The sequence below is a fragment of the Lycium barbarum genome, chromosome 4, assembly GCF_019175385.1.
Source record: "Lycium barbarum isolate Lr01 chromosome 4, ASM1917538v2, whole genome shotgun sequence".
Classification (NCBI taxonomy): domain Eukaryota; kingdom Viridiplantae; phylum Streptophyta; class Magnoliopsida; order Solanales; family Solanaceae; genus Lycium; species Lycium barbarum.
In genome coordinates, this window is record NC_083340.1 from 3,946,256 (window position 1) to 3,974,179 (window position 27,924).

Genomic DNA, 27,924 nt, shown 5'->3' on the forward strand with positions numbered 1-27,924 from the left:
AATATTAAAAAAAATGTATGACATAAATTAGGATAAAAAGTGTACTAAATTGACTCGTCATTTCAAGTCCAAACTAAAATATATAATTTAAAGGATAAGCTTTGAAAAAAAAAAAATTACTTATAAAACTTCCACTTTATTTCTCTGTCCAGATAAGAGCAAATACTCTTTTCAATTGAGCGACAAAAACTATTTTTTTTTCATATCACAATCTATCGTGTCAAAACACCTACTTAATTTGACCTGTGAATATAAAAGATTTTGGAATTTTGTGATCTTATTAGAGGTATGAATCCATATATCATATAAAGTTAGGCATAAATAAGGTGATATGACACCTCTCTATGACTATCATTTCTATTTATCTATTTTCTCCTTTTTTTTGCCACTCTTCCTTTACTTCTTAGCACAATCTACTAATTAATTGAATTAACAAAAACCTCATAAAGTAAATAGTAAGGGGTCGTTTGGTGCATGGTATAAGCTGGGATATCCTAATACTAATTTTTTGTACCATGTTTGGTAGAAGGTATAAATTAATTCTGGGATAAATTTATACCTTGTACCAAACAAAGTATAAAATGCATCCCATGGTATAAGTCGGGACATATCTTCTTATACCACTTATCCTGGGACCATTTTATAAATAGTCCAAGATATGGGATAAATTAGTCCCGAGATTATAATCCCGGGACAATTTTGGCCATGCACCAAACGACCACTAAATATATATGCTTTTGCAAGAGTTAACCCGCGTGGAACTTTACAATAAAGGCTAATTAACTATCTGATTTAGCCCACGTAAAATCAGTAGTTAGTGATACATTGAATGTCTATGTAATAAAGCCTAAAACTGTTTTGTAACAGGAATCCATTAGGACTTCCATAGCTTTGGTTACAGACTGGAGATATTCTCCCAACTCAAAACGGTTATTCCCTTAATGTTGTAACAGTCAAAACCTTGCTTTTGCAATAAATTTATATATTATGGTTACAATATATATTTGATGTCTGTCTGGTGTATTTCTAATTTATGTATGTTGTTTTGCTTCAATGTTAGATTTTTAAGGGAAAATCATTTTTCAAGCCATTTACTATTGTGTTGAACTACCCAAAAAGGGATTATAACATTTTCGTAAGGATAAATGAAAATAAGATCGTTGCTGCATGGATCTGCTGTACCATAGGTAGGCTTTTAAAAGCTGCTGGAAGCCACATAACATTACTCTTCCCCTGCCTCCCTTCTCTTTGTCTTTTTTAATTTGTCTAAATTTATTATTCCTGTAATATTCATAATTTTTCAGATTTGCTTCTCTTGTAATATTCATAACTCTTTATTTTCTACTCACCGAAATGGCATCACATTTTGGTCGCCCATTTAATCGTTTCTATTTTGGCCTCCTACAATTCTTATGAGTTGGGGTTTTCTAAGGAGTAACATGAACAACTTTTAAACACACAAAAAAAAAGTGTTAGTTTCTAATTGATTTTCAATGTCAGGTGTGACGTAGCACATTGAATTTCCAGATATTAGGATTAAGATAATATTCTTCGAACTAGGGGCGGAGCCCCGTTAGCTCCAGGGGGTCATTCGAACCCTCTCAGCGAAAAATTACAGTGTATTTTCAAAGTTAAAATTATTTTATTATGTATATATAGTAGATGTTGAACCCCCTTACTTCTTCGTATATTTACCTTTTAGAATTTTTGAACCCCTAAATAAAAATTCTGGCTCCGCCACTGCTTCGAACCAGCAATATTTGTTAATAGTATGACAATGCACTGCACCTTATTTTAAAGTTTGCTGGGTAAATGGTAGGCTCTATTGTTATTCTAAAAAAGACTGCAGAGCTGTAATAACCCATATTTTTTTTAGGCTTAGTTGGTAATTTAAATAATAATAATAAAATAAAAATATATATATATATATATATATATATATATAAAAGAATTAAGTGGTACAAAATAAAAGAAAAAGAGGATTAAAGGGTCCTTTAAAAAAAAAAAAAGATGTGGGCCAAGCCCACAAAAAAAGAAGAAAAAGAAAAGAAAAAGAAAATAAAGAATAAAAGGGAGTAAAAGGGGTCAGACGTGAATTTGCACAAGCAAAAGCAATAGAGCCGAATAGAGAAAAAAAAAACACAGTAGAAGAAAGGGAGAAAAGAGAGGAAGAAAGAGGAGAAAAATAAAGATTCTTCACTCAACTCATTAAGGTAATGACTCTAATCTTTTATTTAACTTTATTATATAATTATGGGTGAATCTTTATGGTGAAACATGGGGATATTTTGAGGAATTGATAAAGTTTAGTTCTAGGGTTCTTCAACTAAAATCATTGATTTGAAAGGGCAAATAGCGTCGGATTTTAGACTTCTATATATCGTTGGAATCCTCTCGTTAAGGCCTTTCCGAAAACATAAGTCTTGTCGGGTTTTGAACACTTTGACCAGAGGGCGTTTTCGTCCTTTAAAATTTGACTTTAACCGTTTAAGCCTCTAAAAATATAGAAGTGGTTTACCCTAAGGGTTTTGACCATTCTAAATCCGTTTTTGTGTAGTTTGAGGCAATCCGGAGACCCGAGAACGCAGTTTTGATTTTTTTTGGGAAGTGTGCTTGAATTGTGAATTTGAGGTAAGTGAGACTTTAAGCTTTGGGTACTTGCTTTTCAAAACCTGTTTTAAAAATATATTTTGTCTGCCTGGTCCATGTGTTGGGGCGAGCGTGTGCTTGGCAGAATCGGTGGTTCTTACGGCCAGCCGCATATACTTTATTTTCAAATATTCTAAAACTCTATTTATAAATTGTTTCATAATGTGATGCGGCTGTGAGCCATGATATTGGGGCATTGTGTATGCTTCCCTTAGCATTGTGTATGCTTCTTGATGATATTGGGGCATTATGTATGCTTCCCTTAGCATTGTGTATGCTTCCTGACATATTTGGCACATTGTGTATGTTGCCGTGAATTCATAGTGTTGACTAATTCTTTAACTGTCACTTATGACGGTTCGTAGTGTAAATTGTGTTGAGATATATAATATAATTGATAAACAGTAGTTTGGACCTTGGTTGCTATTATATAATGATATATTCAGGTGCATAATATTTTTGTGCTTGTTGTGTGTTTGTATTTTCTAACACTTGTTCCAGGGGTATTTGAAGTGGCAGGTCGAGGATCTTACTGGGTTATATTTATGTATAACTCACTCCTTACCTGCATGTCCATGCAGATACTGTTGATGAGAACGAGGCTGGTAATTGAAGACTTCGTGAGTGGACACTGTTGCTGAGGTGAGCCACCGCATAGTTCGTGGAGGCAGCCATTTCAGCTTTATCTAGTTTATTTCTAGTTATTTCTTTTATTTTGGGTTTACATGCCCGACACTCAAACTCATGTAACTCTGTTAGATGCTCCGTGGTCTTAGCGTGGGATGTGGGCTAGAGATTCTTTTTACCTTAGCGTTGATTGGTTTTCATAAATCGATTATGGATTTGGTTGGCGACTATTTCGCCTTTTATCATTAATAACGTTGTTGGACCTGTACTTATTTTCTTTTAGTGCTTTTGTAAATAGTTAAAAGTATGATATATGGTTCGCCTGGCGGGTGGTGTTTGCTGGGTGCCAATCACGTCTAGCGGGTGTTTTGGGACGTGACAAGAGTCTTCAATGAATAAAGTGGAGAGCTAAGAGTTCATTTCTTCCAATTTTTCAGTGATTGAATGTGAAGTGTCTTGAAATTTTTTAATATTAACTTCCTAGAAGTTTTAAATTTTAACAAGTCATGTGGTTTGAGTTACTTCCTTTACTTGTGAATGAGAATAGTGTGAGAGATTTGAGAAAGCCATGACATTAGATTTACAATATTAAAAAAAAAGTGTCATTTAAATAACTAGAATGTGTTGATATTATTAAAGACTGAAATTTAGAATCAAAATGTATCCTATTAACATATTGATTATCTTAATTTATAAGGTAAGGAATGAAGTGAGACAGCAGAGAAAGAGAATGGTTGAGGGGGGAGGTGATAAAGAAGCTTTGATTTGCTTATCTACGTGAAATTTATAATCACACACACTTTATATTTAATAAGGATATACATAACTTCATATTATTTGCTTAGCTCACTAAAATATGGATATACATGTTTTAATTTTGTAATCCTTGTGGTTTTGAGTTTTGTTCCATTTTCTCAAGCAAGATGAAAATTATCTAATTTATACCAATTTCTCAATATGAATCAACAATTACTCTTTTATTGAATTTCTTTCAAGGATTAAGGATCTTCTGATTTTTTAAAGATATCATCTGATTGTAAATTGACTGATGTATTGCAGGACCGCGCAAAGCGCGGACAATTTCACTAGTGTATAATTAAATTGAGCTTCGAATCTCATCATGTTGATCATGCCATTTTATAAGGTAAGTTATATAAAATGAATTTTTTTTTACTAAATATCTAATATGACTTTCTTTTGATCTTTCAATTGCCCATTATATAGATAAGTTAACCACTTAAAATATTTCACTTCTCTTAATTATACGTATTAATCTCAATAAGTCGTAAAACCTCCGGCAGCCAAATGACCCATAATTTTTTTCTGAAAATTTGGTCAAACAACTTAACTCTTTAAAAAAACAATTTTGACTTCCAAGAATCTTGGCCAAACAGGTTATAAGTTCTATATATTGATGATGTAATAACAATTTACATAATCAGACCTTTTAGGTATTTATGTGTAAAATTTTAATATCCTGATTGATAACATAGTAAAAATGGTAAGCTATGACAAGTTAAAATTACTTGATAGGGTAAAAAATCTTTAAACAATCAATTGGATAACTTTATGCTATTCAGAAATAGTTTAAAAAATTGGTGTTCCAAGTGAGGAAATAAGATTCCTTGCTCTCTTACAATTTGAATAGAAGAAAATGAAATGAAGATCTCTTTCAAAAGGATCATAAAACTAAAAAAAAAATGTAAAGAACCAAAAAACCATTTCTCCTGTTCCAAGTAGTTTCTATCACAAAATAATATTCACTGATAATTCTTTTAGAAAAATCTTTATAGTATCGTAGATATAACTTAATTCCTGCTAGAACGAGTTTAAATTTTATACATTGATGGTATAGAAATATTTACACAATCCATGTAGATGAGATTGAATGGAATAATATGAGATTACTAATCCCACCCTTTATGTGGGATTACTAGGGGTGTCAAATGGGCGGGTTGGGCTGAAATTGACCCAATTAAAATGGGTTGAGGTAATAAATGGGTTGGGCTGACATTGACCCAAAAGTTATTTGGGCTGAAATGGACTAAAAATGGGCTGGGTCATAACCCACCCAACTTGATCCAGTTTTATTGAAGGGTCTATTTTCTAGAAAAAAAAACTTCGTGAAAAATATTTTCTAGTAATACATTTTTTGCGAAAAATATTTTTCATTCGTGGAAAATATTTTTGAGGAAAATACTTCCGTGAAAAATATTTTCGATAAAAACATTTTTCCTGGAAAATATTTTCCTTCATATCAAACACACCACAAACTTATAAGATACGTGATACAAGAAAAGTGAATACATAAAAAAAATAAAGTAAATATCAAGCTATAAACCCAAATTTGAGTAAATTTTAAAAATGAGCTAGAATTGAGCTAGTATTAGGCTAAGTTTGAAATCACTTTAAAATGGGTTATGTTGAGTTAGGCTAAAATCAGCCCAATACAAAATTATCTTGAGCCCAACCCATAAAATTTTGAGCGGGTTGGGCCGACCATCATCTTTTGGGCCATATTTGACACCCCTAGGGATTACTAATCCCACCTTATCCCACTTTTTATCCATCTATTTGGGATTGGATGAGATATCAAAAAAGTTATCCTACCAACCAAACATAGGATTAATTCCAATCCCATTAGATTAATAATCCAGTCCATCAGGGGCGGAGCCAAGATTCCGACGAAGGGTGTTCATATTTTAGGACAGGGGATGTGTGAGCGATAGTTTGCACACCCTTAGCCGCTAGGCTATCTTTCGTTTCTATGTCAAGGTTGTTCATTACTAGTATATATCCACAAAATTCTATATTTAACATAGGCATTCGATAATTTTTTCCGACGAAGGGTGTTCATATGAACACCCTTCAATGGGTGTGGCTCCGTCACTGCAGTCCATCCTATCCCTCCTATCAAACGACCCCTAAAGGGGTAAAAAGGAATAGCCTTAGCTTTAAGTGATTGCTACTGCGTACTGCACCAGCGTGAGTAGGGAAAAAAAAAGGTTAAGGGATTTTTCACTTTTTTTCGGGATTTTTTTTTTCATTTTATTTAAAATCGGCGTTTGATCATGAAAATTCCGTAATTGAAATTTGAAAAACACCAAAAATCTTATTTTTACTTTTTTCACTTTCATTACATTCAAATAATCAGATATTCTTTACAAAAACTATAACCAAACACAACTCTCATTTTTCATCTCCAACTTCAAAATTTCAAATAAAGTGAATAATTTTTTGTTATCATGGCCAAATTCCTACTAAAACTCATATACAAATAGAAAATTCAGAGATCACAGATTTATCTTTAGCCTTGTGGGGAAACATTCAATGGCTGTGATCAAATCAAGAGTGACGTTTTCATATTTCCTCAACTGTACTATGCATAAAGCTGTAAAGGTGATTTGAACTGAAACTGAAAATAGTATATTCCAATTTATGTGAGTGAGTACGGAATTTAAGGAATAAATGAAGAATTTTAAATTTTATGTCTAAAATAAGCTAAAATTTTTTGTTTCATAACAAGTGTCACCTTATGAAATCAAGACATAAATTGACTATTTTTTTTTTCAAGTTTACCCTCAGACAAAAGACAAATTAAAGTAACAATGATTGGAAAAGTTACATAATAACTTGGTATTATTGGATTCTCAATGTCAAAAGGTTCACTACTTGTGCATGCTCTAATCAAGAGAAAAAATAATTTATCTTTATTATATAGGGGCAATTTGATAAATTTCATATTGCATTATTAATTTCTTAATATGTGTGTTTTTAGTTACGGTGACACTTATTATGAGACGAAAGGAGTATAAATTAGGACAAAAGAGAATGAGATCTTATTTTTTTGAGCTTATTTTAAGCACAAAATGACTTATAAACTGGACAACTAAACACTCAAAAAAGCTGAAAACAGCTTATAAGCTATTTTTAGCAACTTATAAGCTAAGCCAAACGGGCTCTAGCTCATGTGCAAATAGGTGAACCAAACGATTCTCCAACGACGACCCTCCAGCCTCCATACCCCCTTCAAACCTTCTAATCCTGTCAACTAATATCAAACAAAATGAGACCATGAAGTCTAGCTTTGACAAAAATAATATTGGAAATTACAAAAATACTATTGGAAATTACAACCTTTACATGCGATAATAGTTACTTTGTACAACGTATTTGTAGGCATACAACTTGTAAACAGTTTAATAATACAAGTCAAAGATTAGAAGGGCAAATTTGCACGATTGTTCAAATTGCTTGTCTTTAATTTTTGCCTTTCGCCTAAAATATTCCGAGGTTCTAGGTTCGAACTCCAATTCAGTTAGAAAAAGGGTAAACTACACATATATATATGTTAAGGAGAAATATTTACGAAACGTAACGATAGTTTTCCTTATTTACAAACATAACGATATATTACGAAGCATGACGGATTTTCATATATTTTTCGTTTTTTTATTTTTTTTCCAGAAAATATATATATTTTTTATAAAAAAAATATTTTTATTTTAAAAATAATAATTTATATATATATTTTTTAAATATTTTTTCTTTTTTTTTTTTTGCTCAAAGGCTTAAAAAATCACCTCAAATTTCTGTGTATGAAAGTTGTATGAAAAATGTATGAAATGTGTATGTGTGAGCGAAATTTTTAATATAATTTTCATATACAAAATTTTGAGCGAAAACTTTAAGCCTTGAATATTGTATGAAAATTGTTACAATGTTGTTGTAGTTGTATTAATTTTCCAGAAACCTAATATGAACTTTATATACAAAAAATGTGAATGAAATTCTAAGTCTTGAGGGAGATATACAAATTTCATACCATTCTCATGCATAAAATTTTGAGCGTAATGTTTAAGCCTTGATCAAGATATACACATTTCATACGTTCTTCATACATAAAATTTGAGCGAACTTTTTAAGCCTTGAGCAAGATATACATATTTCATACACAAAAATTTGAGCGATTATTTTAAGTCTTGAATGTTGTATCAAAGTTGTATACAATGTTGTTGTAGTTGTATTAATTTTACAGAAATCTAACATGAACTTTATACACGAAAATGTGATCGAAATTTTAAGACATGAGCAAGATACAAATTTCGTATTGTTTTCATACACACAATTTTGAGCGGATTTTTTAAGCCTTGAACGAGCTATACATATTTCATACATTTTTCATACTGTTTTCATACACTAAATTTTGAGCAAACTTTTTAAGTCTTGAGCGAGATATACACATTTCATACAACTTTCATACATAAGTCTTTGAGCGAAATTTTTTTTTTTTTTTTTTTAAATTTAAAAAATAATTTTTTAAAAAATAATTTTTTTTTTTTAAATAATTTTTAAAAAAATAAATAAAAAAATTTAAAAAAATATAAAGCATGTTTTGTATAGGATTTGTAATGTTATGTTTTGTAAGTATAAAACTATCGTCACGTTTCCTAAATTTTTCTCCTTAAGATGCATATATACGTAGTTGACCCTTAAAAAAATGTGCAAGACAGAGTTTAATAGCAAAGTAGGCTTATTCGGGCAAAAGTTAGGACTTAAGTAAAAAAAAAAAAAAAACTGCCATAAGTAAACTTTTGCCTCAAACCTCAGACTTAAGGCAGACTTTTGCCTGAATAGGCCTACTTTGCTACAAAAATCTGCCTTGTGATTTTTTTTTTACTGAGCAGAGTTTCGAATCCAGAACTTCAGGATATTTTCGATTACTTTTTTAAGCTAAGGACAAAAATTAAAGATCAGTAATTTGAGGGTCAAAAATTAAATACCAACGCCTTTGAAGGGCAATCCGTGCAAAAAAAATGAGATTAGAATAAGTTAGCAAGGAAGCCAAAAGTAGAACAAATATATTATTTTACCATCCAAGAACTTTTTTGCTTGGAAAATATAGTTTTCAAAATAATGGTCCAAATTCTCAACAAGCATTACCTCCCATAGAGCGTCATAAAAGTTTCAATTATTGCCAATCCAAAAGATTGTATGTTTTTCATTTTTGGTAAAGACTAAACTTCTTCTAATAAACAAGATAGTGAAATTAGTCATGAGCTTGGCTTGCCAAATTATGAAAGAAACATACCAACATAACCCATTCAGGAAACGAATGAAACGTATAGTATATCAATATCTTTAAGATAAGAAGAAAGTGCAAATTTTCCCTGAACTATCCCAAATTGCTTCATTTTGTCCTCAGTTACATATCATACGATGGATGTTGGAATTGCATTTAATTTAACTGGGCTAAAAGTTGAATGCATTGTCCCTTATCTCTCTCTTTCAGCACTTATGATCACGTTCTTCATAATTTTAAAAAATCATTCTACAATGCTTAGTGAGGGGATACATAGTCATATAGAACAAACATCATTAATGTTAAAGTGCTTCTGGAAAAGATTAGAAACTCAAGCTACACCAGCTCTATAGATATGGAAAAATAATATAGTAGTTAGTTACAACAGACAGGGGCGGAGCCAAGTAGGCCTATGGGGTTCAGAACCCCATTCGGTGAAAAATTACATTGTTTATACATGGTTACAATTATTTTTTATTTATGTATAGTAGATGTTGAACTCCCTTTGGCTTCTTGGTTTAATTATTTGTAATTTGAACCCCTTAGTGAAAATCCTGGCTCCGCCACTGACAACATAAGTTAAATTCGAAAAAATAGCACCTTCATCTTTGGGCCTCATTAATTGCCAGTATAACTTGCATTGTGAACCTGAGAGAGTAGATAGGTAGTTTTAAGTACACATAAAGAACAACTTGACTCTATACTAAGATGTTGATTACATCCAAAAGAAGAAAAGAATGAACCTGAGAGAGTAGATAGGTCGTTTAAGTACACATAAAGAACAACTTGACTATACTAAGTTGTTGATTACATCCAAAAGAAGAGAAGAATGAAGAAAAGTGAAAAAGAGACGTTGGAACACCCAGTCTAGCCGATATAGATTAAAAGTTAAGAACTGTAATAGGGGGGCTCAACCTCATTTACTCACTCCGAGTATACACTGAATAAACCGTGACAAGTTGGGGGTCCCTAGACTTCAACAAAAATTATCAGCAATGTTAGTATCATTTAAATCTAGGACTTTGTGGTAGGTGTACCACCCACTTTGAGGAAGTTTGACGCAGTTTTAGGTAATTCTGGACAAGTTGACCAAGTCCGTGCATTTCATGGCCTATTTTGGGTTCACTGGGAGCTTTGACGACAACCGTAGGAGGTGTAATGTACATGCACTCATTTCAAGGGGTGTAATACTTCTCAATTTGGGCCTCATATTTCTCATATATACCACTTAATGCATCCAACTTCTCATTCAAATGAGTGAAGCTAGAATCATATTCACATGAATTCGCCATAGCATCTATTTTTCTAAATAAACTTCCAAGAGCAACAAATATTTAAGAGGAAAGGAAATCCTACGTTAAAGAAAGCAAAAGACTGCTATTAGAGCATTCCTCAATAAGCTATTCGAATTTGTGGACATTTCAGTATGCTAAGAAGCTAAAAAAAGCACCATAAATACACTAAAATTAAGTTAAGATTGGTGGGACTTCAGACGTTTGGTGGAGGACTCAATGCCATTGAGAGCTGCATTTTTGCGCTCATCAATTTTCTGGAGTACATTTTTAGCTGCCTTCACCTGTGTACAAAGTTTTTGCACCTCATGATGTGCAATCTCATGGGCTACGATGCATTTTCGTTTCTCTTGTTTCAGAGCCTCTTCCTCCTGTTCGAAAACAGCCACACCTTCTTTCAGCTTACCAATTAGTTCCATTGCATCCACTATCTGTCTTTCAAAGGACTCCTTCTTTTTCACGACCATCAGGATATGGCCTTGAGTTTGAACAATCTCATCTTTAAGATTATTTGCGCAAATTTTAGCATCTTCGTATCTCGTCTTCAGCTCTGCAGGAAAAGATTGCATCTCTCTTTGTCTCTTTGCTATGAGCAAATAATCATAGTGATACGCGATGAACTCTCTAACGTCATTGTAGAAAGAAGTATAATCCGCTTCAAGAAAATCCAAGGTGGAGAAGGCGTTGTTTGCGCACTTAACCATGGCTTCCACGTTTTTCATGCTCCCAGAGGTGAGCTGGAACTCCAGCACAGACTTGACATGAGAGATCATGGTCTTTGATTTTTCATTAATGTGGGGCGAACATTCATTAATCCGAAGGCGTGGATTTGGTGGTGGACTCAGTATTGACAATGGATTCAGATTTATCTTTGTGTCCCTCTGTTCTTCATCTACAATTAGTAGAGGCGCATTTATGCTCGATCCCGATGGTGGCATAGGAGGCAATGGAACTGCTGGAGTTTCTTTCGTTGTCATCGATAGCGCTTCAACATCAACAAACTCACAAGATTTAGTTAAGGAAATCAGAAAAAGTAACAGAAAATATGTACGCTTAACAATTAAGTTGTGCTTTCTGAAACTTTAGTTTAAGAAAATGCATATATTCATTGAGAACTTACTAAGTCTTGAGTTCAAAAAGATGTAAGCTTTATAATTATAACTTACTGAAACTTAAAAAATCTTGGTAATACGTTCAAAATGATTAATGCCTTAATATTAGAACTTATTGAAAACTTACTAAAGCTTAATTTAGTGTCAGATACAGGCTTTAAACTTAAAGCTTCTTGAGAAATTGCTTAGGTTTTAATTTACAATCTGTATGTTTTGAAGTTAGAACACAATGAAAACAAACCAAATCTTTGATTTTAGAAGATGTATGCTTCAAAGTTAGAACTTGATATATGCTTTTACGGACGCAGCTCCCCTCCAGTACGGACGCAGCTCCCCTCCAGTACAGGGAGTGTCCAGTTTGTCCAGTGGGGGACTGATTTGCTGACATGTGGACACTTGCAGATCTAAGGGCCAGCAATTGTTTAACCAAAACAGCCACTTAAACCATGGTTAAACTAAAGTACCATTTATACTTTACTGTTTCCTTATTGACAGGCGAGAATCTGGCTCCATTTTGGTATCTGTTTCTTCCTTATCCGACGACAAAAATCGGAAATGTCTTAGATCTGCAAGTGTCCACATGTCAGCAAATCAGTCCCCCACTTGACAAACTGGACACTCCCTGTACTGGAGGGGAGCTGCGTCCAGTACAGGGAGTGTCCAGTTTGTCCAGTGGGGGACTGATTTGCTGACATGTGGACACTTGCAAATCTAAGGGCCAGCAATTGTTTAACCAAAACAGCCACTTAAACCATGGTTAAACTAAAGTACCATTTATACTTTACTGTTTCCTTATTGACAGGCGAGAATCTGGCTCCATTTTGGTATCTGTTTCTTCCTTATCCGACGACAAAAATCGGAAATGTCTCGTTTCATGTTTTTTTTTTTCATTTTCATTTTCTTTCTTTAAGTTCCATTATTTTCACTGTCCAAGTCTCCAATTAAGAAGAGAATCGAACAGATTAAAATTGGAAAAAAATTGGGAATCTAACCATTGCGAACACACATACTATAGAAATTTTTGTCTCAGATTAACGAACACCTATATGAAGTCCTATATAAAATTCTGAACTAGAATATTGATATTAGGCTGTAAAGATAATGGAGTATTTTAATTTGAAAACAGTGTCATTTGAGGTGGAACTTAGAGCCTGCTTAGATTTGGCTTGTTTTACGTGCTTTTAAGCCAAAATACCTTTTAACCATTTTTTGAAGTGTTTGGGTAAATAAAAAAGTGTTTATAAGCACTTATTTTTAAATTAAAATGATAAAAATAAGTCAAAAGTCATAAGCTAGAATTTTTAACTTTTTAATTTTAACTTATAAGTCAAAAATCATAAGTCCATCCAAATGGGCTCTTAATCAATTTTTGGAGACTTGGACAGTAAAAATAATGGAACTTAAAGAAAGAAAATGAAAATAAAAAAAAAAAACATGAAACGAGACATTTCCGATTTTTGTCGTCGGATAAGGAAGAAACAGATACCAAAATGGAGCCAGATTCTCGCCTGTCAATAAGGAAACAGTAAAGTATAAATGGTACTTTAGTTTAACCATGGTTTAAGTGGCTGTTTTGGTTAAACAATTGCTGGCCCTTAGATCTGCAAGTGTCCACATGTCAGCAAATCAGTCCCCCACTTGACAAACTGGACACTCCCTGTACTGGAGGGGAGCTGCGTCCTATGCGTTACAATTATAACTAACTGAAAACTTGGCTTAAAAAATAGAGCTAACAGTGGAAATCACTCTTTTGTTGTTTCAAACATTTCACTCTCTTATTTTGGTTTTATCTTTTTCATATCAAAGCTTTATAAATTGCAAACTAGTACTATGAAGATATTGGGCTTTTACCATTTATATAGGAATTAAAGAATTACTGTACTATTATATCAACCCTCGAAATTGAGGGTTAGGCACTTGGTGAGCTCCCCGCCTTCCACAATTACAGCAGAAAAATAGCTCGACTCAAGGATGATAAAAAGCTTTTCATAGAGATAAATACGCTTTCACGAAAGAATAGTTTTTTATCATCCCACCTCTTCTAGTTCACACCTCGGAATACCCCTTCTTAAAGAGATAAAATACGCTTTCACGAAAGAATAGTTTTTTATCAACCCCCCCACCCCACCAACCACCTTTTTTAAGCATTACCCCTTCTTATAGAGATAAAATACGCTTTTCACGAAAGAATAGTTTTTTATCAACCCACCCCCTCCCCAATCCACCCAACCACCTTTTTTTTCCCTTCTTTTCCTCCTCCTCCACAAGAAGAGAAAAAAGAGAACACACTTGAACCAAAAACAGAATGAACACTACTAGTGATGAAACTCACCATCTGGTGAAACTGATGTCTCTTGTTTCCAAGGGCGATCTAGGCCACGTCTTACAAAATCATCCATGCACTTCTCACTTTGATGAGTTATTGTTGAATTTTGAGTTTCAGAACTAGTAGGACTAATGCTTCTAGACACAGTCTTGGTTAAAGATGTAGCAAATCCAGGTGGTATAACTGAATCAAAGTTTTTCTCTGTCATTGTTGTGGTTCTTTTTTGAAGAAACGTTGGTGAAAAATGATTCTTTTTTCTTTCTTGCAAGAAAAGATGGTGGCAAGTGCAGAAGTAATAACAAAAATGTTAGGATTTTTCTTTCAATGATGTTTTGTTGCAGAAACACAAAAATAGAAAGCAAGTACAGAGGATACAATAATTAGGTGTGGGAAAAGGATATAATATATAGTCCAAGAAGACCCCCACCCACACCACCACCCCCCGCCCCAAAAATATTTTTTTTTTTAGAAAAAAAGTTAACATTATTTTTAATTTTTTGCACTCCCATCCAAATCTCGTATCCTACACCCTCCCTCCCCCTGCAAAAAAATTTTTTTTTTTTTTTAAAAAAAGTTGACTTTTAGTTTTTCACCCCCACCTCATCCCGCACCCTAGCCCTCCCCCTCACCCCGCACCCCTCAAGAGATTTTATCATGGGTGAGGCACACCTACTGGGCTGACACTAGTTGTGTTATATTCCTCTCAAAATTTGCCACGTGGAATATGGTGAGTCCTCTGTTAGCACTATGAGCCCGTTTGGATTGGCTTACAGCTTAAAGCTATTTGCAGCTTATAAGCTGAAAAAAATAAGTTGGGGTAGTCCAACTTATTTTTTTTGGCTTATAAGCTGTTTTCAGCTTATAAGCTGCTTTAGATAAACTAAGTCAAATGGGTCAAATTATTTTTTTGAGCTTATTTTAAGCATAAAATGACTTTAAGCTAGCCAACCAAACACTCAAAAAAGCTGAAAACAGCTTATAAGCCAACTTATAAGCCAATCCAAACGGGCTCTATCTCTCTTATCTACATTTCTTTTGGTTTTCCATTTTATTTATTTATTTATTTTTCTTTCGTCTCTTCAATATTCCCATTTATGCTTTCCTAAGTACTATATTTCTCCTCACTTTTACATGATATGATAACTTCACCTCTAAAATAAAATAGAAAAAATGGATTGAAACTACCTCAAATTTCTTTTTTCAATTTTCTGTGTTTCTTGAATTTTGTTCCTAACATTCGCTAATAAGTGCACACTGTTAAGATTTCAATTTTAATTTATTTCTGAAAACTAAATTGGGTTCTAGACTTCAAAAATAAGCAAACAAAATAAATTTCTATAAACGAATTTCATTTTGCTGTTTCGGGTTCCTATTCTTATACAATCGGTGTGCTTACAGAAATTGTCTCCAACTCATTGCGTGCAATTTTTTTTTTTTTTTTTTGAATAGATAACTGCACTCTTAAATCTATTAAGTGTTGATAGAAGAAAAACTCAGTGTGAGTCGTCTCGTAGGGATCCAATAGCTCAATTGATTAGCTACCTGAACTTCACCTTGTTGGTGGGGATTCAAATCCCCGTGTTGTAATCCGCTCCCCGATTTTCCCTTCCCCTATCGCATTTTTTTTTTAAATGAATCATCTCCAAAACAAACGAAAGAGGGTATGTTTTAATGAGTTTTCCCTTTAACAAATAAAAATAAATACAATGGAATAATTAAAATTACTTTGAGTTTTAAGTTTTAGTTTCTAAAACTTGATTACTTTTAAATTAAAATTACATAAAGAAAAAAAAACAATAAAGATGATTGTTAATCTCATATAATGAACATGACAATGATGAAGCAAAATTCCAGTGAGAAATTTAGAAACTCTTTGGTTCTATATTTAGTAGGCATTTGGCCATAAAAACAAAAAATTATTCACTTTATTTGGGATTTTGAAGTTGGAGTTGTGTTTGGTTATAATTTTTGCAAAGAATATTTGGTTGTTTTGAATGTAATGAAAGTGAAAAAAGTGAAAACAAGATTTTTGACGTTTTTCAAATTTCAAATTATGACAAAACACTGATTTTCAAATAAAGTGAAAAATTCTCGTGGCCAAACTGGCCTTGTCAAATCTAGAACCTCATTTAATTTTCCAAAAATATAAACAAAGCTCAGTCTTTTGCATATATTTGGGATCACAATCAGTGATAACACTGGGAAGAATAAGAGAAAAATCAAAAGCGTTGGCTAGTATCAATATTATAATTTTACAAATAGAAGATAAGATCATAAAAAATAAAAAAATAAAAGAAGAAGAGAAGCATACAAGTGATAAGTACAAAAGAAGAGAACGAAGGAAAATAAGTGAAAGAGACTGTGCTGACAGTGAACCCCCTTGTCATCTTTATATTTCTCCTTCACACAAGTAATTATGCAAGGACGATTCTTTGGCCAATTTTCCTAAAATCCAACTATGAAAGGAGACTTACACAAGTTTTGTCTTTCACATCATACTTGTACCTCGCACATAATAAAAAAAAAAATTGATGATCGCTATCACCGTTAAAATTAACTGATTGGATAAAAATCTGTACACAGTCAATGTAGATAACTTTATCCTATTCAGAAATAGTGTTTAAATTTAATGTTCCAAATAATTTGCTATTACAGGTTAAGTGTGGGAAAAGTGAGAACAGGGAATGAGCAAGAGCTCATAGACAGGTTAACAGTTTGGCCCACCAACCAAAATTTGCTTTTACTTAAAAGCACTTTTAAAAAAATAATATGGAAGAGTAGTAAATTGTGATTGGTTAATTAATTTGAGATGATAATAGAACAACCATTTGTGCTTGGTTAAAGTTTAAAAAGTATTTCTAAAAAAAAATAAAAAAAATCAATTTCTGAGAAACAAGTTCTCCTAGTATTACTCAAAACACTATTTTTTTCCTAAAAGATTGGTCAAACACCTCAACTCCCTACTATTGATAGTGTAAGAAAACTTATTGTACAAACTGGACATTTAGATATTTTGTGTAAATTTTTATATTATGACTAGTAATCTGATGGAAATGGTAAGCTATCATACGTTAAATTAACAATAGCGTAAAAAATTTAGGCAACCAGTGTAGATAACTTTATCCTATTCAGAGATAATTTTAAAAAGTTTAAGTTCTACAATTGACAGTGTAAAATATATATGCCTACACAACCAAATCACTTATATTAGGTAATCAGAAATTAATTTCTTCATAAATGCTAATTGGTAAAAGGAATGGCTTTAACTTCAGTTGATCGCTACTGTGTGTACCTGAGAAGGAAAAAAAAAAACCAAAAAAAGATTAAACTCAGATTTTGGCAAATGGATACAAATGGAAAATTCAGAGTTTTTCATCTCTATTAGTAAATAATTATCTTTAGACTTGTGAGGAAACATTCAACGGTGGTGATCACATCAAAGGGTCAAGTTTTTCATATTTCCTCAAATAAGCTATGCACAAAGCTGTAAGTAGATTTGAAATGAAACTGGAAATAGTAGCTAATCTGCAAGTAGATGAAAATGTCATCAATACATCAAAATATTCTCCAACAAAAACCCCAAAGTTGTGCTCTATATTTTTTTTAATAATCGTGGTGTCAAGGTCAACTTGCACGCACCTGATGGGGTATGTAGCTGCTACCTCCCACCAACATAGGTATTACAGTCTTGCTCTTGAATATAATGTTACAACTGATACAGAGGCTAGATAGAGAGTCCACATATGTTTAGCAAAACACACTTACCTACATACTGGAGTGATAACTGAAACTGATATCTTTTCGATGTCTAATACAATTACAACATAGACACACACACCTTTTGAAGACATTATTAACCTAATCCGATGTAACTACTTAGGCACCATGCTGAGAAGAGTCTTCTTCGGACAATTGGAAACTTTGTTTCCTGTTAACAAAATCGAGGTATCCCTGCCACACATTATTGCATGTTTCTTAAATATAAATGGATTTTTTGTAGTTTCTTAGTTATAAATAAGCAGAGGTTATTACAGCTATGAATTGCAAGACAGCTTTATCTTTCTGCAACCAATACTAATTCACCCCATAAACTACAGGAGTCTATTCCTGTAATTAATCGTTCGTTTAAAGAGCCATATTTTATTCTCATGCTAGAAAAAAAGTTGACATGAAACTGAAATAAAAAAACAATCTGATGCTGCAAGTTAAGATTGTACATGCTAAAAGACTGGAAGCATGACAATAACTTTAAGGAGAATCTACTATATGCGGATAACTCAATGAAAAAACAACCAGTCTGCTGCTAGAAAAGATGAAACCCCAAAACAGTTCAAGGTAGTCATGAGGACTTTCAGTTCACCTTGTAGGGAGCTCATTTCATGAGTTATCAAATATCCAACTACTCGAAATCAAACATGATATGTGGACTTTAGGCGTTGGGTGGCGGATTCAATCCCTACGAGAGCTACATCTTTGCGCTGCTGGATTTCCGTTTGCGTTGCTTGAGCTGCCTCCAACTGGGTGCCAATTTCTTGCTCCTTGGCTTTTGCAACTTCATGGGCTTCTTTCAGACTCTCCTTTTTATGTTCGATCTGTGCTAGCTCTTGCTTCAGATCCTCGATTTGCCTCTTCAAAGTTTCCTCTTTCTCCTTGGCCTTCTCCCATTCTTCTTGAGTACGACCAAAATCCTCCTCAACATCAATTGCAGTACTTTTAGCATTTTCATAATTTTCCTGCAATGCTGGTAAAGACAACATGCTTTCTTCTCTCTGTGCGTCTAGCAAATTGCAGCGATGAGAAATGTATTCTGTAACTTCTCTGTAAAAAGAGGCATAATCAACATCAAGCGCTTTCAAACAAGTAAAGGTAGCATTGGCCTGATGGACCATGTAACCAACATCGTTCTCAGAAGTAAGCAGCTTCTTCACCAATAAAGACCCGACTCCAAGAATCACTTTCTTCGATTCTTCATCTGGAATCTGGGGTCTATAATTTGCGTTTGGGGGATGCATCAGTACTCTAGACGACTTTACATTTAACTTTGTTTCCTCTTCGTCAGAGGGAACTTCCAAAGGCCTATCACTGGTTGACCCCAGTGAAGTTGGGGCAACAGCCTCTGGAGTATTCCCAGTCGCCGAAATTAATGGAGTATCTCCAATCGACCCCAATGGAGTTGAGGCAGCTGCCTCTAGATTATTTGCAGTCGCCGAAACTAATGAACTATCTCTGGTCGACCCCAATGGAGTTGAGGCAACTGGCTCTGGAGTATTTGTGGTCAAAGAAGCTAATGGACTATCCCCGGTCGACCCCAATGGTGATGCTAGAGGTGGTGAAACTGCTGGAGCTTCTGTAACTAATAGGGGCAGCCACATTAACAATTAGCAATAACAACTTAAAGTTAAAACCAACTAAGGCTTTAGTTTACAAGATATATGCTTTAAATTTACAACTTACTGAAAGCATAGCAAATCTTTATAGTTCAAAAAGATGTATACTTTGAAGTCAGAACATACTGGAAAATGCAAACCTACTAAATCTTTGGTTTAAGAGATGTGTATATACTTGAAAGATACAAAAGAAATGAATTTGTTTTGTTTAGCATTGATGTACATGAAACTTTTGTATATCTTTTCGTTAGCTTACATATTACTAACCAAACTGTAAAATTTCATCTTTATGACACAATTCTCATTCATATTGGCAAATTGTAACGTTCTATAACTCGTGAAAAATTGCTAAAACAGATAACAATCTCAGATAGTTAAAGATGACTCAAGCTCAAGAGATAAATAAGAGCTAACAGTATTTATGACTTAAGGTTAGTTATTGAAGACAAAAGGATGACTGAAATGATTTTTGGACTGAAAAGATGGTGAAAAGAGTTGGTGGAACACAAATGAAAACAGAGGTGGCTGGTTCTCCTTCCACTGGTTTAGATTGTGCAGAAACAAAAGAAATAGCTTTAGCACCAGTACGATGATATATATTTGACTTTTATCGTTTATATACAATGACGCCTAAGTTGGGGTCGGCTATATGAACCCTAATTGGTCATGTTTCGACCATTAAAAATTCATCTCATGCACTTTTATCATTTTATAGGAATTTAACGAATACAAACTACTATAACAGTAAGAAAAAAGGAAAAGAAACCTTGAACCAAAACAGAATGTTCATGAGGGAAAAAGTAAAGAGGGGCGAAAGGAGGAGGCTCACCATCTGATCTCTGTTTCGGAGGGCGACCTGGGCCACGTCGTAAAGATTGCGAGGCTGGACTTTCTGTTGTTCCCATGGATGGCATTTCAACGTCAACAACATGGAAAGATTTAGTTTAAGAAATTGGAAGAAGCAAAGGAAAAAGATATATGCTTAACAGTTAGAACTTACTGAACTTTAGCTTAAGAAGGTACAAGATGTTTTAAAGTTAGAACTTCTTGAAAACTTTAGTTAAAAAGATGTAAGCTTTAAAGTTAGAACTTATTGAAACCTTACTAGAGCTTTAGTTACAAATGCATGCTTTAAACTTAAAAATGTAAAAATGCTAACCAATACGATGATATGTATTGGAATTTTATCATTTTTATATACAACACTGCTGCTTTAAATTCACCTTATTTATATAGGGATGAAACATATAGTGAACTATTCAAGGTCCAGGGACATAGATAGGCTTTAACATGTGGGTTCGCAGAGCCAGTAGCTTTGGCTCAAACCCTCGATAAGTGATAAGAAATAGGAGTCGTTTGGTTACCGGGATACGATAGACAAGGATATCCCATGGGATTAGCTATCTCACCAATTTGGTATAAAATGGTTCCCCAAACTAATTAATACCAATAACCAAACACGGAATAAAATAATTCCGCACTTTATCCCGGGATTGTTATCCCTTATTCCACCAACCAAATAACCCCTAAATATGCATAAATTAATTAAAAAAACAAGTTAATGACACTTGAGGTCGTTGTCGTAGAATCCGCCTCTGGAACTACTTTAATAGTAAGCCCCACAAATTAAGAAACCTTGAACCAAAAAAGAATGTTACTCATGTAGAATCATTAAACAAAAGAAATTAAAAGGCTAGCCCTAGCTTACCAACTGAATGTTGTTTTTGAGGGCGACCCCAGCCCCATAGTAAACCTCGGCCGTGCGGTCGTGGAGAAGGGTGTGAATGGGTGGGAACATAGAGATCTGGACGAGCTCTTTTTCTTGAACCGCGCCTCTTAACAGGAGAATGAGCCCTTTCACCTTCGCTCTGATCATGGTCATCCATGATTATAGGATCCTCATTAACGATTGTGACACGCATTATTATAGAAATTGGGGCTAATTCAATAGAAATCGGTTGTACCTAGGCTCGATTCCCGTCTCTACTTTGTTTGACCAACAATGAGAAGTGCTTTTAAGAAAAAGTTAGGTGCCGATTGCGCCAATCTAAAAAGATGTACGGTGTGTTTGGCAGGAAGGAGAATGTTTTCTTGGAAAACAAGTTGGTTTCTTACTTATTTCTAGTGATTGGTAAGTAAGCAAAAAATATTATCCCATGAACATTTATGTGTAATAGCCGAGGGTCTTCCGGAAACAGCCTCTCTATCTTCCGAGATGGAGGTAAGGTCTGCGTACATTTTACCCTCCCCAGACCCCACACTGTGGGATTTCACTGGGTATGTTGTTGTTGTTGAACATTTATGTGTAATCTACCAAAATACTATCGAGTTGGATGGGGTGGGGAGTAGGGGTTCGGGGGTTGGGGTTGGTGGCTTCAGTGGGTGGGGAGGAGACAATGAACTTGAAATTTCACTTATGGAACGTGGTTTCCCTCCTTTCATTAGGAAAGTCAGCTTCCTCATTTTTAAGTAACTTAATTTCTAGCAGGAAATGTTTTCCAAAACATTTTGACCAACCAACATAAATAAGTCACACCCAAATTGGACATTTTTACTTAGTGAATACTTTGTACAACAATGTGCTTTTTTCCTTTCTGGAAAGAATTTGCTTAGCGAAAGTAATTAATTGGAAACATAATTTCTCTTATAACAGAAGCATCTTAGAAGAACTTACACTGAAAGTTGTTCTCATAACAGCATACTCGGCAATAGTAACAGGAATAGTGAACTAATCATTGGTTTTGAGATAATGTTGACAACACCTGCATAAAGGTTAAAAACAAATGCTGAAATTAGTTATGACGATAATAACTTGGTTACTTGGCTTCCCAAATTATCCTGTCCCGTTGATTTCTTCATCTGCCAACACAGACTGAAAACTTGCAGTTTTGTAACAGAAGTGATTCTAGAAAATTGTTACAGTTTGCATGCACCTTGACTAATCCATCAGGCACCTACTCTCTCCCACGATCACAGAGCAGTTGCCAAATTTGACATTTATCGGGGGAGGAAACATATGTTCCGATGAACTTATTTACAGTGCATGATTCCAAGAGCAGCTGTTCATTCAAGAAAACGAAATCATACAACAGCACATAAAAGAAAGTTCAAACACACATTCAAATGTGCTATTGAAACAGTTTCACCAAAAGTGAGTCACCTGAATGATCATGGGGATGAAGCTTGCAGTATAAAAGTACTTCTACATTCCAAGAGTAACTTAAACTTGATGCATTGCAGCATATCCTAGCATTGGCATAGTGGGGAAAACTCTTAGGTTAGCATACACGGTAAAACTTCTAAAAGGCAGAGACAATAACTTATGCTGTTATTTCCTTCCACAGCTCAGCCACCAACGTATTCCCAACAGCCAGAGGAGCTTCTTCAGTATAAAATAACCAACTTATTTTTTCACTTTCAGTGATCATTCAGTTATGGCATAAAACACACCAAGCAGCAGAAAGTATCATCAAGAATATAACTCTTGAGTGAACCTTTATCATCACTGGAATGAATCGTTAATGATATGGTAGTAATTTACTAAGGCAAGTACTATAAAGCTGCAAAAAGCCACAGCAAAACGAGTATAAGAGCATTAGACTCTAAAATGTTGCAGGTTTCTTTAATCTTGTTAGAAGATCCTCTCATTCTTCACCTTCCAAACCAGAACACTGGAAAAACAATGTCACTTTTCATCAACATTTTTCAGGGAAATGCTTTTATGCAGATGAAATTATCGGGTCTGGCACTTGCTTTTAAATTCTTTGGATACATGAATCTAATGAAACAAGTTTCTCGTCGGAGAGTGCATAAAGTATTGGGATGCTCCTGTTTTACCACATACAAAAGGAAATCCCAATATCTTCCTATAAGCTTTCACATAGTTGAAAGCAAGTAACCACACCATTTTACAAGACATAGAAATTCAGTAGTATCTAAAAAATTACTGACAGTGACAAATGCTTTAATACAGCTTTTACTGATATAGGTTTCATCTTACCTGAGTGGAAAAGTAAATTTTCTCAGTTGCAGATCCACCTTCTCTGAATGCAACTCTGTCTACTGAAGCATATTAACACATGAACAGTTGTGATGTGTTTGCACATTTTCAAGGGACAAATTGTATGCGCAAGTCATTAGAAATTATCTTCAGCCAGTTTATCAGTTTGAACTTTATTAAGTCAATCAAGTCCAGCTTTATTTCATCACCGTAGTCAACTACATAAGTTATGACAGAGATTTAGTTTCAAAGTGTGCATTATACAAAACCTGTATGAACCCACACATGTTTTGCCACTTTAAATTTGCTATATGCCAAACAAGCTGACCAATCAAAAGAAAAAAAAGTTCCAAAGATGGAAGTTAGTCATAAAATATAAGACTTCATTTTTACATAATCTCCTTATAAGGCACTTATCAAAAAAATTGTACTGCTAAGGAATGCATAGGCAGCATAATAGTCATAACTGCAGTTAGTTTAGAGAAGATAAATAGGGGCAAATTTCCAATTTGAAAGCATGTAGCAGCAAAAACACTTATATTTTTCCCTTTAACATTTTACTTTATCCGGTACAAAAAAGCTCCCACAAACTAATAAGACGTGAGAGTTAGATCCGATGAGGTATCTGAACCATAACTAAGAGTAAAATTCATCATCAGCCTGTGCCAGATCAAATGACACTTTGGGTAAGTAACAATAAGCTAGAGGGGAAATCTATCCTAAAACATCAGAATGGACAAAGGGAAGACAAAAGATTTTGACACAGTAGAACTATGGAAATGCTTCCATCAACGGCATGCTTTGAAACTGCTGAATTCTGAGTGCCTGATTATTAATCATACTACTCAGCTCTTCAGTCAGCAGCATTTCCAAGTTAAGCTGAATTTCCCTTCTTTGAATTTCAGATTTGAGTTTCTCCAATTCTACTTTCATTGATTCAAGATTCTTCTTCTCATTTTCATTTTGTTCTGCAAGCATATTCATGTCATCATTGATCTTTTTTGTCTCAACAATACAATTTATCGCATCTTTAATCTCATCAACCCGAGTTCTTAACCAGTTGACATTCACCTCCATTTTCTCAGCATCCTTGACAACCAAGTAATAGGAGTCCAAGAGATTACGATCAACTTCAATCAAACGTTTCTTTTGGAGCCCTTGGGCAGCCTTACATATAACTTCGAGAACAGAAGTAAGCATGTCGCCCGACTCCATAGGACAATCCTTTGTAATGTCTCCGTGTTTTTTGCGGATGGCCAGAAAAGTTGGCTCAAGACTCGGATTCATGGTAATTGATTGTTTTGCCGATTTTGTGCTTTCTTCTTGATTTGCTTTTACTTCTTCAAAAGCAACTGCCACTCGTTGAAGGAAATTGACATCAATGAGGCAAGTTGGCTGATTACTTAGATCTGTCTCTTGAATGACAGCAGTAAAAGGAGGAGGAGCTTCACCGATACCACCTTGAATAATATCAGGTGCAACATCTTCAATTTCTGTCTTCACTTCTTTTAGTAATCTTGACTCTGGCTGCATAGCTTGTGAAATATTGGTTTGGCCAAAATGACTTTTCGCCACAGCACTTATCTGACATCCTTTAGCTTTGGTTGATGCTTCAGACTGATGAATTGGTGGGTTCAATGATGCCACACGATCGTGAAGACCAACTGCATGGGCATTACACATGTAAGGACCAAATTAAAAGGGATCTAATCACCAAACCATCCAAGTTAAAACAGAACACTGGAGTTGTCATTTTCCATTAGTAAATAAACAAAATGAACTCCAACAAAGTATCCTTAAAATTCTACTATCAGAGTAAGTGATTAAGACATAAAATTGATAAATAATTTCTCTATTAGCCGAACTTTATTTTATGACCGAAAAATCCGTCTAACTCGCAACATTCGAAACTCGGGGATAATGAGCCCGCCCCTTCTATTCTTCTCCACTTAAATTCCTTCAACCTTTGCCACTTGAACTAAGCCGTGGGGCTCTATCAAACTACGTTTTCAACCACTAATTTTATATTTTCTTCTATAAAAGCAGGCTATCCAGCTTTTTATTTCATTACTTTTCTAAAAAAAAAAACATGTCAAACAAAATGAGACCATGAAGTCAAACTTTGACTAGAACATTTGGGTCTGCACACACCTTAACTAATTTCAGGGTTACCTTCCACCAACACATGTATCGACTATGCCATTGTAAGTAGATTATTTTACCCCTGTGTAATCCCGTAAAGTGGGGTCTGGGGAGGTTAGAGTGTACGCAGACCTTACCCCTAAGATAGGTGGAGAGGTTGTTTCCGATAGACGCTCCGCTCAAAGAAAAGAAATACATAAAACCTTTAAATGAACAAAAAAAGTCGGAACAAGGGGTGGGGGGTTGCTCACCAGATGGTCTGTGATTGTGTGAAGAAGGCCGATGTTGATCATGGGTCGGGTCAAATGACTGTGGTGGAGCTCTTTTTCTTGACCCACAACCCGAAATCCTCCCTACAACTTGACCCTTTTTGTTCATGCATGTTGCAAAACCAGGTGGTATTTCTGAATCATAGTTTTCCTCTGTCATTGTTATTGATTAAATGAGTTCTTTTTTGACGAAAGGTTAGTGATTCTTGAAAAGAAAAAAAAAGACTGAGAATGACTTTTGGAATGCAAAGATGGTAAAAAGTGTAGAGGAAGAAATGGGACGGAAAAAAGATGGCTGAAAAATGATATACAGTAATATTTTTGTTTGAAGAAAAAAGGGTGGAAAGGTGGAGATAATAACAAAAATGTTGGGATGTTTCTTTCAGTGGATCTTTGTTGTAGAAACACAAAAATAGAAAGAAGGTGCAGAGCATGCAATTAAGAAAGTACAGATAGACCAAAAGAAGATGAATAGGAGAATTATAGTATTACGAAAAAAAAACAACAGTCTGTTTGGCCCACCTACCAAAATTTGCTTCTTTAAAAGTACTTTTTGTGTAGGAGTAGCCAATTGTGATAGGTTACTCAATTTAAGATTATAACAAAGCAATAATTTCTGCTTGGTCAAAGTTACAAAAGTATTTTCGGGAAAAAAATTCAATTTCTGATAAATAAGTATTAGCTATTTTTTCCCCTAAAAGTTTGGTCAAATAAGTTTGCACTATCCGGTCATTTAAGTTTATGTGTAATTTTTTTGGTATTCTGATTAGTAATCTGATAAAAATGGTAAGCTATCATAGATTAAAATTAACAATGGGGTAAAAAAAAAAAAAATAGATAAATCAATGTAGATAAATTTATCCTATTCAGAAATAGTTTTAAAAATTGGAAGTAATTTACTATCACAGGTTAAAATCAAGTCTTTACATTGTTGTGTATAACGTCATTCCTCCCAGAAAAATAATTTAAGTTCTATATTTGACGGTGTAAGATATATCTACACAACCAAATCACCTATAATAAATTTCTTCATAAATACTGATTGGTAGAAAAGGAATAGCTTTAGCTTTAATTGTACTGTATACTCTACATGAAAAGGAAGAAAATGAAACAGCAAAAAGTTTTAAAACTCAGATTTTGGCAAATGATACAAATGGAAATTTCAGAGTTTTCATCTCTATAAATTATCTTTAGCCTTGTGAGGAAACATTCAGCAGTTGTGGTCATAACTAGATGTCAAATTTTCATATTTCCTCAAATGAGTTATTGCAAAAAAGTGTAAAGACATTTGAAATAGTAGTTTATTTGCACTGTGGTCCATACTATTACGATCGGAAATTTACACTGTATAATATACGAGGTTGATTTTCTTTATGTATATGTAATAAATGATAAACCGCTTTTATGAAAAAAACCTGTCTCGTCACTGATTACAATCGTGCTCTTTAATACAGTGTTACAATTTATACAGAGGTTAAATAGAGACTCCTAAATATGTTTTACAAAAGACACTAACCTACAAACTACAACTATAACTTAAAACTCATTTTTTCGATGTCTACTCGGATGTTACTGCTTTAGCACCACGCTAACAAGAGTCTTCTTCAGAAGATTGGAACCTTTGTTTCTGTTAACAAAGTCGAGGTACCCCTGCCATAAACCACAACATTATTGTATCAACAGCATGCAAAGCCTTCAGAAAGACCAAAATTTGCTCTATTGTTTTTACTCAATGAGAAAAGGCAAAGCTAAATCCTAATATAGATCTAACTGAAATAGGAAACTAAGACTTGAACAAATCGTGAAATATGAACTACTAGTGAACTAGAGTAGTTATTATAAATGTAAATGTCCTAACCAAACAAAAAACAAAAGCAAACAAGCAAGTAATTATAGGCAAAGATCTACACATTACTATAGTTTTTTTCTTAAATAAATGATTCTTTTTCACTTAGTTTTTTAGATGGGTAAAAATAAACAGAGGTTACTACAACAATGAATTACCAGAGAGCATTATTTTTCTACAAACAATACTAAT

At 34.0% G+C, this 27,924-nt stretch overlaps 3 protein-coding genes and 1 long non-coding RNA gene across 5 annotated transcripts; 1 reads left to right on the forward strand and 3 right to left on the reverse strand.

The window, feature by feature from the left end:
- The first annotated feature begins 1,977 nt into the window (after positions 1-1,977).
- Positions 1,978-3,705, forward strand: LOC132638076 (uncharacterized). Its single transcript, XR_009581597.1, has 3 exons — positions 1,978-2,213; positions 2,558-2,631; positions 3,231-3,705. It is a non-coding gene; the product is annotated as an uncharacterized LOC132638076 (long non-coding RNA).
- Positions 3,706-10,691: 6,986 nt separating this feature from the next.
- On the reverse strand, positions 10,692-14,489 carry LOC132634891 (uncharacterized). Its single transcript, XM_060351033.1, has 2 exons — positions 14,095-14,489; positions 10,692-11,635 (listed from the first exon to the last, which is right to left on the reverse strand). Exons 1-2 carry the CDS (start codon positions 14,294-14,296, stop codon positions 10,830-10,832), a joined length of 1,008 nt encoding a protein of 335 aa, XP_060207016.1. The 5' UTR covers positions 14,297-14,489; the 3' UTR covers positions 10,692-10,829.
- Positions 14,490-17,266: 2,777 nt separating this feature from the next.
- LOC132638077 (uncharacterized) lies at positions 17,267-21,687 on the reverse strand. 2 transcript variants are annotated; one of them, XM_060355064.1, is made up of 3 exons: positions 21,184-21,687; positions 20,305-20,367; positions 17,267-19,435 (listed from the first exon to the last, which is right to left on the reverse strand). In XM_060355064.1, the coding sequence occupies exons 1-3, from the start codon at positions 21,395-21,397 to the stop codon at positions 18,498-18,500; spliced, it is 1,215 nt and encodes a 404-aa protein (XP_060211047.1). In that variant the 5' UTR covers positions 21,398-21,687; the 3' UTR covers positions 17,267-18,497. The 2 variants fall into 2 exon arrangements, with proteins under 2 accessions (XP_060211047.1, XP_060211046.1); XM_060355063.1 differs by having other exon boundaries at positions 17,267-19,441; positions 21,184-21,684.
- A 2,296-nt stretch (positions 21,688-23,983) lies between these two features.
- Positions 23,984-26,482, reverse strand: LOC132638078 (uncharacterized). The gene is made up of 2 exons (XM_060355065.1): positions 25,869-26,482; positions 23,984-25,139 (listed from the first exon to the last, which is right to left on the reverse strand). The coding sequence occupies exons 1-2, from the start codon at positions 26,044-26,046 to the stop codon at positions 24,247-24,249; spliced, it is 1,071 nt and encodes a 356-aa protein (XP_060211048.1). The 5' UTR covers positions 26,047-26,482; the 3' UTR covers positions 23,984-24,246.
- Between the last annotated feature and the right edge of the window lie 1,442 nt (positions 26,483-27,924).

Coding starts and splice junctions, on each gene's coding strand:
- LOC132638078 (XM_060355065.1), bottom strand. CDS start 26,046: ATGACAGAGGAAAACTATGATTCAGAAATACCACCTGGTTTTGCAACA. Junction 25,140..25,868: donor ACACAATCACAGACCATCTG/GTGAGCAACCCC, acceptor ATGCCCATGCAG/TTGGTCTTCACGATCGTGTG.
- LOC132638077 (XM_060355063.1), bottom strand. CDS start 21,397: ATGCGTGTCACAATCGTTAATGAGGATCCTATAATCATGGATGACCAT. Junction 20,368..21,183: donor TCAAAAACAACATTCAGTTG/GTAAGCTAGGGC, acceptor TGGGAACAACAG/AAAGTCCAGCCTCGCAATCT. Junction 19,442..20,304: donor TCCGAAACAGAGATCAGATG/GTGAGCCTCCTC, acceptor TGCCCCTATTAG/TTACAGAAGCTCCAGCAGTT.
- LOC132634891 (XM_060351033.1), bottom strand. CDS start 14,296: ATGACAGAGAAAAACTTTGATTCAGTTATACCACCTGGATTTGCTACA. Junction 11,636..14,094: donor GACATCAGTTTCACCAGATG/GTGAGTTTCATC, acceptor TTGATGTTGAAG/CGCTATCGATGACAACGAAA.